The following is a 14,097-nucleotide window of genomic DNA, read 5'->3' as shown; positions in this document are numbered from 1 at the left end:
TCACCGGCTCCGCCATTGACGGCGAGTTGACAGGGCCACGCCTCGTTCTTGTGTCCCGCCCCCTTTTTCCTCGGCCTGAGAACGCATGTTCAATGGCGTTTGGAGCGAGCACTAAGGCATCGATGAAGGCTCAATGCAGCGAACGCTGCTAACCAAACCACGTGACAATTTGGGGAGAGACAAGCCCCGACTGTAGGGGCGCATAATGGCATAGCTTGGAGAGCGCGGCTGCAAAATGAACGAAAGGGCCTACTCCTTATTTAATTGACACAACGCAGATTCAACTATTGGGAACACGGCCTTATCTGACACATAATAAGGAAATAACTAAAGTTCCTACGGTGGCCTACGTGTTGCATATGGACTAACTATGGGTGCGACCTTTAACCTTTTAAATGATGGAATATTATTCACAAGTATTTACAAAGTGAGGGGTTCTCAAAACCGCAACAATATTTCTCCATATTTACTGACTTCTTGGGAACTGGCTTTAAAACTTTTGACAAGAAAGAATACATGAAAGAACAGACTCTTAACTCCAACTCCTACATTCTTAAAATCCCCCTAAATCCATAAATACTTTGAATCTTTATCATCCATCCACCCCCTCTCCTACTTTTGCACTGTGTATATATATATATATACATATATATATACATATACATATATATATATATATAATATATATACATATATACATATATACATATATATATATATACATATACATATACATACATACATATATATACGTATATATATATTATGTATATGGTAGGGGAGGAAGGTCCAAGCATATATATATATACATATATATATAATGTACATATATATATATATACATATAAATATATATATATATATATATGGTGAGTCAAAAGTAGCGCCCGATTTCTATTTATTAACAATTATTTATTATTAAGAATATTAACAATATTTATTATTAACAATATTTATTATTAACAACAACATTATTAACAACAATTATACCCGACAATTATTAACAACATGGCAAACCAGAAAGAATCTGACAGCCGAAAAAACAGAAATCGGGCGCTACTTTTGACTCACCCTGTATATGTATGTATGTATGTGTATATATATATATATATATATATATATATATATATATATATATATATATATATATATATATATATGAAAATCTACGATATAAAAAAGAAAGGTCTTGATCAAAATTGAATTTGTGTTTAACATTACCAACAAGGATGAGCAATCAGAGATTGCAGACCATCGCCAGGACAAGTTTTTAGTGGTTTTTAAGGCTTTTGTGTTAAAACAAATATGGCGGCCGAACACGTGACTGATGACGTCATCATTATTATTTTTTCTTCACCAATTTCATGAAATTTCATCTTAATCGGATGAAGTTTTGTACTTGTCGAATTATGACATCATAATGGACGCACCTATGGCATCATCATTAATTTCTGTTATTCCCCATGGAGAGTTCTTTACAATGAGACATGTCTCAATTTTTTCTACGCAGGGCTTTCGGAGATATAGAGGTGCAAAGTTTTTGGGGTTTTCCAAGATGGCACTCGTACCACATGACCAATGACGTCATTATTAGCATTAAAAAAATTATACAGGACACGGTGCACCGATGGTGAAAATTTCCTGTGAATCAGATCAACGGTTGCAGAGAAAATCATATTTATTCAGTACAGACAAACAAACAGACAAAAGAAAAATCGGTCAAAGACCAAGGACTTGCCGCTATGTACTTTTTTTTTTTAATCGGCCATTTTGGACAAATATGGCAGCCGAACGATGTGACTGATGACGTCATCATTATTTGTTTTCTAAACTAATTTATTCCGAGATTATGCTCAATAAATTTCATCTTGATCGGATGAAGTTTTGTACTTGTCGAATTATGATGCCATGATGAAGGCACCTATGACATCATCATTAAGATATTTTATTCCCCATGGAGAGTTCTTTACAATGAGCCAGGTCTCATTTTTTTCTATTCAGCACTTTCGGAGATATAGAGGTGCAAAGTTTTTCTGTTTTTCCAAGATGGCGGCTAAACCACGTGACTGATGACGTCATCATTTTTTTTTTCTCCACCAGTTTATGCCGACATGGCGCTCAAGAAATTGCATCTTGATTGGGTGAAGTTTTGTACTTGTCGAATTATCGAATTATGACGTCATAATGGAGGCCTTGGGCCGAGAGAGTTAAAAATTGGGCACAGTCTTCTTCTTCTTTCGTGTATCATCAGATGGCCAGCTCAGTGTCGTGCAGCCATGCCCTCGTCTCTGGTCCTACGTCGAAGAGGCCGGCTTCTGAAGGTGGTCTGTATAGGGGGCAGGTGGTAATTATGTGTTCGGCAGTCTGCTCAGGCTCGCCGCACTCGCACGCGGCTGTCTGCCAGGCCCCACATCTTCAGCGATGATTTGAAACGGCCGACCCCCGTACGTATACGGTTCAGCAAGGTCCATTGCAGGCGTGGTAGATCTTCTCCTACGCCGCCACCTCCTGGGTCCCAGATGTAGCGGTGGATGCAGGTGGGCCCGGCCGTTTCCCACACCTGCTGCCAAGATGCCGCCAGCCATGCGCTTCTAGACAGGTCCTCAGGGATAGAACTGAGCATCTCTTGTGCCGCCTTGTTGTAGGGATGGCGGGACTTGAGTCTGCTTGGAGGCGCCACTATCGTTGTGGTGTTGTGCAGGATGTGTCAGTCGTGTTTCTGGGCATTCCTTGCCAGGGCGAGGGTAGCAGCCTCCCGTCGGAGGCCGGCCGGGGCGATTCCCGCTAGGACTGGCAGGTGGAATGCCAGGGTGGGCTTCACATAATGTATCCTCACATCCATATCAAATAATCCTCACATAAAGGATAATGTGATTGCTTGAGAATTGAACATGGATGAAAGGATAGTCGAGAGGTATGTACACTCGGCACTGAGCTGTCTATCCCAGGGCAAGACAAATATGTGTGTAAAGTATGGCGATTCTATGTGCAACGGTAGCCGTAGTAGACGTAGACGTAGTACTGCGCACAAACAGACAGACAGACAAACCAACCAACCAACATACTTGCCGGAATCTTTTCGGCAAGTATGTTGGCAAGTACACACAGACTCAAATGCAATACCCTCTTACACTGGCGAGGGTAATAATTTCACATTTTCATTCTCACCAAGGTGGTTATCCATTTGACACAGCAGCTTTGGAACAAACTCGTTCTTTTCATCCTCTTCTCGCCTTACTGGCCTCATATTCCAGATCACCACCTTTCCCGAGTCTTCTCCTGCCAGCAAGGATAATTAATCAGAGATGCCATCAACAGCCAAAATAATCCATGCACTCTAGAAAAAAAACAAAACTGAACATACACAACAAACAAAAACTGAACAAAACAAACGCAGGAGCAGCTTTATTAGGAATTGCTGATAAGTAAATACTGAGGATAAATCGGTTTCATCTTGACTATTTAACTTGCTGCTGTCCACCTCAAATGATCATGTCACCGTCGAAGTCAAACTTGAAAATGATTATTATTCAATGGAAGAGGAATGTGACAGCTGAAAATCTCAACTATAAGCTATTTCTGATTGTCTGGGCCAATACATGAGCATAGATGAAATCAAGTAGATTTTCCAGTACGATTTCTTAGAGCTAAATTAGGAAATATCCAGGAAATAGACACTTTCAGAAACTCATTTTGAGATGCAATCGGTTGCGTAGAAAGCTCATCTGTACTTCGCTCAAAATCCTCCGACCATAGTCTGTAACAATGCCCAACATCTGCGCAATCATTTGCCCAGTTTGGTCATTTTCAAAATGCTGACCACTTGCGTTCCATAACCTCCTTCCCTGAACCCTTTCATTTCAAAGTGTCAGACAAAAAGGAAACAAACAGCCCCTTTGCCTTCATTGATCTGCACATGCAATTACCTGGATGGGTAAAAAGGAATTCTGCCTTGTACGTCCATGTGACTATGGCCGAGATCACGCGCACCAAACCTAAGGGCAGTAAGCTCGTAGCAGGGACAACGTAACTGCAGGTTCATAATGTGATTGCTTGAGAATTGAACATGGATGAAAGGATAGTCGAGAGGTATGTACACTCGGAGCTGAGCTGTCTAGCCTGGGTTTGAATCCTGACCCAGCTATAAACCATCATCCCGGTGTTTCACAGGGAGGATGATCCATAAATATGTGTGCCGTCCCTCCGATAGTCATTAAACTGGGAGTCCCGTTGGCCGGAACTAGTTGGTATACATTAAAGATTCCATGGTGTCCTTCATGAAGAGGAAGGGTTACCACCGGTACACTGAACAAATTACAAATTCCTGCCACTTTCAAGCCTGGCCAGCCGGTTCATGAAATACTTGGGCAAAAAATAAATAAATAACATTGCAGAACTGACGCCACAAGGTTTGAATAACTGGGTCCATAAAGGTAGTAGTGGCAGTGGTAGTAGTAGTAGTAGTCGTAGTGTTGTTCTCGTTGTTTTTGAGAATTAATTAAAATAAAGTATCATGACATCAATAGATAAAAAATATATAATATATTAACCCTCAGCACTCGGAGTCATCAGAAGACAATGACAGAAACGGAAAACATGTTCAACCGAAGCTTTCATCCTTCGTAGCTGCCATACACAAGATCTGTTCGTTCACAACTGTCATTACTGTAGAATACGGATTTTTATGTTAAGAAAATAGGCCTTTTATGTTTTGAAAAGCGGCATTTTCTTTTTTTTATGTGAAAAAAATCCCGAAATATTTTTTTCCCCCGTTTTATTCATTTTTTATTATTACCAAGTTTTTCAGAAATCAGTCAAAAAAGAACAAAAAATGGTAAGCTTTTTCCTGCACAACATTAAACACTCTGGGCTAGTAAACAGGTAAAAAATGACGTTCAGGTACCTTTATTGTAACCGCATTGTTTGATAAGTAGAGGACTAGAAGAAATTGACAAGACCCTTTTAGGAACGGTTAAAGTAGGTGTTTGAAATCATTATCTTGGTAATGTTCTCCTTGGTGAGGCGGTGTCGGCGGTCGGTGAGGACGTTTCTGTAGACGGAGAAGGACCTTTCCACGTCGACGCTGACGATGGGGCAGTACCTCAAGAGGGGGATGTCAGCAAGCTTGACTCCAGCCGGCACACCAACCTCAGATCCGTGCTGATCTCCATCCAGGATCAAAGCCACTGTCCTCAGCACACCAATGTCGGGATTGCGCTGCAGCACCGCCTTGAACTTGGTGAGCAGGATCTCCTTACAGCAGCCTCGGATCTTTTCGAGCTCCTCCTTGGCCTGATCAAGGAGCTGGAAGGCCTTGGCCAGCTCCATGCCGGCCTCCTCCAGCTGCTTAAGGATCTTCGGGATGAACGACACGTGGGCATTTAAGAAGACCAAACTGAGGTTGATGTCCGCCTTTCCGAACAGGTCCTTGGCACTCCGGATTGCCATCGCGTCGTCATCGTTCAGCTGGTCCACAATGTCCTTGACGGCCTCGAAGTGCTCGGCGTAAAACACCGCGGCGTCGATCCACGTCCCCCACCGAGTCAGAATGGGCTCCGGGGGGAGAGAAAGATTGGGCTGCTGCTCCTTCCAAAAGACAACACGCGACGGGGCTTTGACGAACACCTTCTTCGTCGTGGCAATCATGTCGTTGACGTCCTTTAACATTTCTCGGGCTGTCTCGCAGACACGGTGGAGCGCGTGGGCAACGCAAGTCACATGCAGCAAGTCCGGGAAGAGTTCCTTCAAGGCATGGCCGGCCTTGATCATATAGGCCGCGGCGTCGCTGACGAGGACCTTGAGGCACTCCGGCTTGAAATCAGGCCAAAGATAGCGCAGCGGGGCATTGACTGCACGCACGATCTCCCCGGAATTGGTCTTCTCCAGAAACATGCACTGGACGAGGTGGGGATGAAAGTACCCCTCCTTGGACAAGCGTCCCGCGATGATGTTGGCCACATATCGACCTGCCGAATCGGTCGTCTCGTCGACGGACAGCCAGATGGGCTGCCGTCCGAGGTCGGCACGGATCCCCGCCAAGGCCTCGTCGTAGCACTTGTCGAGGTAGTGCTTTCGAATCCAGCTTTCATCAGGGATCTGGAGAGTGATGTGCTTCTCCAGGAACGACCAGAGGGCAGGGTTTTCCAATTTCGACCATGGGATGCCAGCGGCCAGCATGGCCTGGCACAGCTCCTGAGCCACGACGTCGCACTTGTGCCTCTTTCCGCCACCAAAGTCCTCCATGGTGGCTTGCGTGACCGTCCTCTTCTTCTTCAAGGCCAAGTTGCTCTTGTGGCGGTCTCCTCGGACATGTTGGGCCAGCTCAGACTTCTGCTTCGCCCGGAAAGTCTTTTCACAAGCTCGACAGAAAGCCGTGTCACTCGACACGTACTTGAAGGTGGCCCCATCGCCGCCAGTGTTGAATTCCTTCAGCCACTTGTCACGAAGAGCAGCACTCATCTTGATAGGAGACTTGTTCACACTTTGTGTACACTCTCTCACTGTAGTACACCGCCTCACTGCTGTACACGCTGGGGACGCAACGCACGCAAGTGGACGCAACGTTTTGTTTTTGAGATCGATCGCAGGTAAAAATTTCGATCGCAGTTTAAAATTTCGAAAAATTCCCTATTTTTTTTTAGCGTTGCCAGACATTTTCGACCAAAAAGGGCATTTTCTTTTATTTTTCCCGAAAAAGGGCGAAATATTTTTTTCCTCCGAAAATAGCAAAATAATTTTTTTGCGCGCAAAAAAGCCGTTTTATGTGAAAAAATATTTTTTATTTTTTCACATAAAAATCCGATGTATAGTCATTAGTAATGAAACATTGCGTATTCGATTTCTTTATCTTCTGTCGCAACAGGTAATTCCTTTCGGTGTGCCACACCTAGGTACTTCCAAGTGGGTTGACTGTTGTCCTTCAGAAGCTAGGCCGGGCAAGAAGCAAAGACACCAAAATTCACCTGTAATTATTCCATCACAGCTCACAAGATTTATGCCTTTTCACCTAAGAAAATTGTCAAAAAAGATTTTTTTAAATGCAAGACAAAAGCATCAATTGTCCAAAGTCAAGCACATTCTCCAAGCTCCAGATGATTAGTTACATGTATATATATATATATATATATATATATATATATATATACACACAGACTTGGCATTTAATATGGAATATTTTTTTTGTGGGGGTGAACTTACTTTTCAAGATGTCTTAGAACCAAAAGTTCATTGGAATTATGTTGAAATTATTCTACATTTTGTTAACGTGACCTTTAAAAAAAACAAAAACCACATTTAACATTTCGAAACAAATAAATTGATCCTTGAAAGTGATGTAAACTGATATCGAACTCAATTCATGGACAGTACTGTTAAACTTCTGTACGTTTTCCAGAAGTATCTCTTTATTTTGCACATTAGCCAAAATTTTTTTTAACAAAAACAAAAGTTAAATTACGACTGGGATTACGGAGGGTAAAATTACAGTTCAGTACTTCGTGTAACCCCCACGAGCATTGAGGCATGCTGTTCACGAGATTTGCCAAGGTTTGGACAGGAATCGCTTGCCATGCAGTGACAATAGCCTACTGCAATTCACGCACAGAGGTCGGCTGCTGGTCCAAGTGGTCGATTTGACGCGTTAATTCTGGCCACAAGTTCTCTATCGGATTGATATCCGGGGACATGGCAGGCCACTCCATATGCTCTACACCACGGTCAGCAAGAAAGTGTTGGATCATGCGTGCACGATGAGGCCGTGCATTGTCATCTTGGAAGACAAAGTTTCCTCGAAAGGCTGCACGAGCAAATGGAAGCAATGTTTCTTCCAGAATGGCCCTGTGCTTGAACTGGTTCAGGTTTCCATTCAGAACAACCAGGTCAGTTTTGCCCCCTGCATGAAAAGCAGCCCAAACGGTCACCCCACCACCTCCAGCTTGGACTCTTGGCACTATACAATCTTTGTTGTAGGCTTCATGCACTTGTCTGCACACTCGGACGTGACCATCTTGACGATAGACCAGAAATCTAGACTCGTCACTGAAGATCACGTGATTCCAGTGTCCTGGCTGCCATTGACGGTGCTCTCTGGCCCACTGCAATCGGCGCTGGTGGTGTTGTCTGGTCAGGCGTGGCTTTCTCAGGGGACGCCTGGCACGATAGCCTGCTTGAACCAGTCGTTGGTTGACTAGCCTTCTGGATACAGGCACATTTGTGAGTTGCTGCCTCCCAGCCCTAAGCCGATTAGCTGACTTGGTACGGCCATTGCGGACTAACCGGTGCAGCTGGCGATCATCCCTCCTTGTGGTTCTGCGGGGACGTCCTGGCCTCGGTATTGGAGTAGGGACACCCCTCTGAGCATTTCGTTTCAGGATCTTTGACACCTGACCTTGAGTGATGCCATACTGCCGAGCAATAGCACGCTGTTTCATGCCGTAATTTCCTAAAGCCACCACTCCATGACAAACAGCATTGTCGAGTTGACGGACCATCTCCAGAGGAAGCGGCAATACCTTTTGGAGACGTGCAGCAGTTGTTTTCCACTAATACAGAACGCAACAACCCTTGTATACCCGACTGTGAAGCCAATCATCAAATGCACCTGTCCATACATTTTGCCATGCCACCTGTGATATAATCCTGTTGTTGACTCTTGCTGTGACAGACAATCAGTGACATGGTTCTTTTAACAAATAAATCACCAAAGTGTAAAAGAAACTCACTAGATTGATATACTGAGTTAAGAAAGTAAACCCAAGTCAAAAAAAAAAAAATTCCATATTAAATGCCAAGTCTGGGTCCATAAAGGTAGTAGTGGCAGTGGTAGTAGTAGTAGTAGTCGTAGTGTTGTTCTCGTTGTTTTTGAGAATTAATTAAAATAAAGTATCATGACATCAATAGATAAAAAATATATAATATATTAACCCTCAGCACTCGGAGTCATCAGAAGACAATGACAGAAATGGAAAACACGTCAATTGTCCAAAGCCAAGAGCCTAAACAACTTCAGACCCATCTCCAACCTACCCTTTCTGTCAAAAGTTTTGGAACGCGCTGTAGCCACTCAACTCAAACATCACCTCTCTGCCAATAACCTGTATGAAACATTCAAATCCGGATTCCGCTCCAACCACAGTACTGAAACTGCTCTCCTCAAAATCACCAACGACCTTCTCCTCTCCTCTGACGCCGGCAACCTCAACATTCTCATCCTCCTCGACCTCAGCGCAGCCTTTGACACCATCAATCACACCATCCTCCTCTCCTGACTTGAAACCACCTTTAACATTACCAGCACTGCCCTCTCTTGGATCAAATCATACCTCTCTGAGAGACGCCAGTTCATCTCCATCAATAACTGCAAATCCCCCACTGCTCCCCTCCCCCAAGGTGTCCCCCAAGGTTCAGTTCTTGGCCCCCTCCTCTTCATCCTGTACCTGTCCCCCCTTGGTCACTTAATCCGCCGTCATGGTCTCCAATTCCACTGCTTCGCCGATGACATCCAGCTTTTCATCTCCACCAAGTCCGTCTCCACCGCCACCCACTCTATCCTGACAAACTGCATCACTGAAATAAAATCCTGGCTTCAAGTCAACTTCCTCAAACTTAACTATGATAAATCTGAAATAATCACCATTGGCCCAAAAACGCTCACCAAATCCACCCATAACTTTGCCCTCAACATCGACGGTTTCCCAGTATCCACCTCCCCTCACATCCGGAATCTTGGCATCATCTTTGACCAAACCCTCTCCTTCGACAAATACACTAAACAGATCACAAAGACAGCCTTCTTTCACCTGAAAAACATCGCCTGTCTCCATCCATCCCTCTCCTCCACGGCTGCAGAAACCCTCATCCACGCCTTCATCACCTCCCGTCTGGACTACTGCAACAGCCTCCTCTATGGTTCACCCTCAATAATCACCAATAAACTCCAATACATTCAGAACTCCGCTGCCCGTCTACTCACCCAATTCCCAGACCCGTGACCACATCACCCCCGTCCTTTATACGCTTCACTGGCTCCCCATCCCCCAGAGAATCCAGTACAAAATCCTCCTCTTGACCGACAAAGTCCTCCATAACCTGGCCCCATCCGACCTGACTGACCTCCTCTCCAGACACACTCCCACCCACAACCTCCGCTCTGCTGGTACCAACCTCCTGGACCCCCCCCCCCCCCCATCCGGACCAAATTCAGATCCTGGGGGGACAGGGTTTCTCCATCGCTGCTCCAACCCTCTGGAACTCACTACCTCACACCATCAGAGACTCCTCCTCACTCACCACATTCAAAACATCACTCAAGACCCACCTGTTCAACACTGCATTCAACATTTAACCCACAGTATTTAACCCCTGACTATCTCTTCTCCTTCTCCTTCTCCTTCTTTTTGCTTTGATTATTTACCTATTGATTTTTGTCTTTTTGCACTTGTTTTTTTGTACTCTGTCAAAGTGCCTTTGGGCTTCTTGAAAAGCGCTATATAAAATAAATGTATTATATATATATATATATATATATATATATATATATATATATATATATATATATATATATATATATATATATATATACATATATATATATATATATATATATAAATAAAATTTAGTGCTCCAACCCATGGGGAAACGTCGTGACGTCACCGCCACGTGGGACCGCCTTGCCTGCCAAGCTCTGGAGGAGCCATCTCGCAGTGCGTCATTTTATAGATGTTAATTCATGATTATATATATATATATATATATATATATATATATATATACACATATATATATACACAGTGAAACCTTGACTTACGAGTTTAATTCGTTTTGTGACCGAGCTCGTAACTCAATTTGCTCGTTTCTCAAATTAAATTTCCCCATTAAAATGAATTGAAATGCTATTAATCCGTTCCAGCCCCCCAAAAACCATACCAATTTTTTTTGTTACGTGTTTTTAAATAAGAAAAATGTACTTTATAAATAACAAATAATGTATAAACAAGCACGACCTCGTCATGCTTGTTTTAATCTTGCAGTCAATCTTGCAAAGTTTAATCTTTAAAAGTTTAATCTTGTTTAATCTTGCAGTCTTTGCAAGTTTAATTGCTTGTTTAATCTTTGCAAGTTTAATCTTGTTTAATCTTGCAGTCTTTGCAAGTTTAATTGCTTGTTTAATCTTTGCAAGTTTAATCTTGCAAAGCGGCTTAATCTTGCAGTCACCACTCGCATTCGCGCACAGTGCAAGGGTTAACCTATCCTTCATGGGTTTGTGGCCTGGCATGCTCTTGTCCTCTGCCGTTATATACGTCCTCCTCGGCATCTTTTTCCAGAAGAGCCCTGTCTCGTCACAGTTGAAGATTTGCTGGGGGATGTGTCCTTCGGCTTCTATCAGTTCGGCAAAAGTTATAATAAAATCTTCAGCTGCCTTCACATCCGAGCTTGCTGCCTCACCATGCCTGACGACGGAGTGAATGCCGGTCCTCTTCTTAAAATTATCAAACCATCCCCGACTGCCTTTGAATGACTCTTCCGATGCCTCGTCCGCTGATGTTCCCGACGTCTGCTGCACCAAATCCCCGTAAATGTCTCGTGCCTTCTCACAGATGATGCTCTCGGTCACGGTATCTCCTGCGAGCTGCTTCTCCGTCAACCACACAAACAACAACTTCTCCATCTCTTCATGGACAGAGGTCCGGAGCTTTGAAATAATCTTAACGCCCTTGGCTGGCGTTGTAGCCTTTATCGACTCCTTCTTTATCTTTATCTATTCCAAAATAAACAAAATGCGAAAACAAAGCAACAGCAATACGGCAGAGTTGCTTGCACGGCAAGATAACCACGTGAACTGAACGCTCGCTGGGCCACCTAGTGGCGGGTGGCGTAAGCTCGCTCGTAACTCAGATCTCGGCTCGCATCACAAAGCAAAAAATCGACCGAGCGACGGCTCGTATCTCGGAAAACTCGTAAGTTGGTGCACTCGTAAGTCAAGGTTTCACTGTATATATATATATATATATATATATATATATATATATATATATATATATATATATATATATATATATATATATAATTATTATTATTACTAGTACCCACTGCAAAGCTTTTTTGGCTTTTTGACTTGCAAAAGTCAAAGTGCCCCTATTTATACTCCGAAATAAGCTTTTTGATAAGTAATAAGCTTTTTTGAAATATTTTTTCAAATGCTCGAATCTCATTGGTTCTGGTAATTGGTGACGATTTTCGTTGAAGATAACCAGGGCCCGTGTGGGCCCGGGGAACGAGGTTGGTCTTAAAGTATTTTAATTACAAATTAGAGGTGCATAAGATTGTGAATCAAACAAAGACGGGTGAAACAAACTCATATTGAACTTTTTCGCAATTCTTTTACGCATACTTCCGCATCCGGAAGATGGCGGCCTCCATCGAGTGATTTGGTTTTTGAAATATTTTTTCAAATGCTCGAATCTCATTGGTTCCAGTGTTTGGTGACGATTTTCGTTGAAGATAACCAGGCCCATGCGGGCCGAGGTTGGTCTTAAAGTATTTTAATTACAAATTAGAGGTGCATAAGATGGTGAATCAAAAAAAGACGGGTGAAACAAACTCCTATTGAACTTTTTTCAATTTGTTATGCATACTTCCGCATCCGCAAGATGGCGGCCTCCCTTGAGCGATTTGGTGCGTCAAAGCTTCGAAATTCTCAAGGGATCCAGCATAATCTGGTTTTCAACATAATACGTACGCGTTTATTCACAACACCGGCTTCGCCGGCTATTAGTCACAGTAACGCAAGATTCTGAGTCCTAGAGGCATATAAACTCTAAAGGACGCTAAAAAAAAAGAAGAAATTTCCAGTGTTTTTGGTGGCAGCAAAGACAGGAGCAGATGTTGAACAATCAGTAACAGCGAGAAATTAAGAATCCGATGTACATGTTAATGATCGAGTTTTCTAATGGGAGACACACTGTCATTGCAAGTGAAGCGTCGTCTGCTAGCGACAGACTTGTGTTTAAATTGACTGTGTTACATGAGGAAACTGCTGAACAATCGGATTCAGATGCCGATAGTGTAGAGACAGATTATTAAGGAAAACGCAAACAAAGTGCATGTATTTAACCCAGACCAGGTACAACCATGCCCATGCGTTAGAAACTGCATGTAAAAGAAAAAGGAAGAGCGAAGGCACATGAAGAAATGACTGTTTTAAAGAGCTTAAACCTGCATATGCCTCCACAGACCAAGTTTTGCAAGATTAATTCCTTGACATTATGGAAGAATTCAGAGGAAGCATTTATGCTTTGCACCCTAAGAGCAACACCCCCACATGTATGCCCTCTTTTGTTCACTCTCCCTTCCCTAACCCTGTCCTGTCTCTCACCTTGGCCCCCTGTTGCAAACTTTTGTCCATCTGGATGGATGTCTACGGAGAATATAGGTTTTCCTGAGGATAAAAAGAAATGTTAATTTGTATTATTACCATTCAATACATGTCATGATTTCACAGAAAATTCAAACACTTCGACAATATAATATTTTACAATTAGAAAGAGCAATCAGATATTGCAAACCCTTGGCAGAAATTGTTTTGTGTGGTTTTATAGTACGTACTGGGTTGACAGGGTGGCCTAGAGGTGTGCACACGAGCCTCTAAAATGGGGTGCCAATTTCATTCATACAGCTCTATGAAGAGGTAAATATATTTTGTTTGCCAGATGTAGGGCACCCCTTTCTATGAACTTTTCTAGAGCATTCCTTGGTTCCTCCGAAGAACACAAGGGTAGTCCAGCATGCACACGAGATTGTTTTTGAATGTCCCTTCTTTTTTATTGTTTGACATTTTCTACAAGCTATGGAATGTCACTTCTTTTCCATACTTTGCCACATGGCACCATATAGGGCCTTTTCTATGCCCCTGACATTTTTCCCCAAGAATGTCCCTTCTTTTCTATACTTTGCCACATGGCACATACTGTAATAAAATGATGTAGTGTCTCGAAAGGATGTCATGTCTCGCTCGGTGTGGAGACCCGAGCAAGAATGAAGGGATGACCTTGAAGGGGTGATATAAACGATGGGGCCGCTTTGGGGGATGTTAGTTCGACA

General features: G+C 43.1%; 1 protein-coding gene across 4 annotated transcripts in view; it reads right to left on the bottom strand.

The window, feature by feature from the left end:
• The window catches only part of LOC137425634 (large ribosomal subunit protein mL63), a 130,322-nt gene that overhangs the window by 110,827 nt on the left and 5,398 nt on the right, over nt 1-14,097 (bottom strand). For all 4 annotated transcript variants that reach the window (XM_068114241.2, XM_068114244.2, XM_068114242.2 and 1 more), the window contains exons 2-3: nt 13,373-13,435; nt 3,169-3,279 (exon numbers count right to left, since the gene is read on the bottom strand). In XM_068114241.2, the coding sequence (XP_067970342.2) occupies nt 3,169-3,279; nt 13,373-13,435 (174 nt within the window). The remainder of the gene's footprint in view (nt 1-3,168; nt 3,280-13,372; nt 13,436-14,097) is intronic.

This window comes from Myxine glutinosa, chromosome 4 (genome assembly GCF_964187855.1).
Source record: "Myxine glutinosa chromosome 4, kmMyxGlut1.1, whole genome shotgun sequence".
Taxonomy (NCBI): Eukaryota; Metazoa; Chordata; class Myxini; order Myxiniformes; family Myxinidae; genus Myxine; species Myxine glutinosa.
Note: the sequence above shows the minus strand (reverse complement) of the source record. Positions and strands in the feature narration are given on the sequence as shown.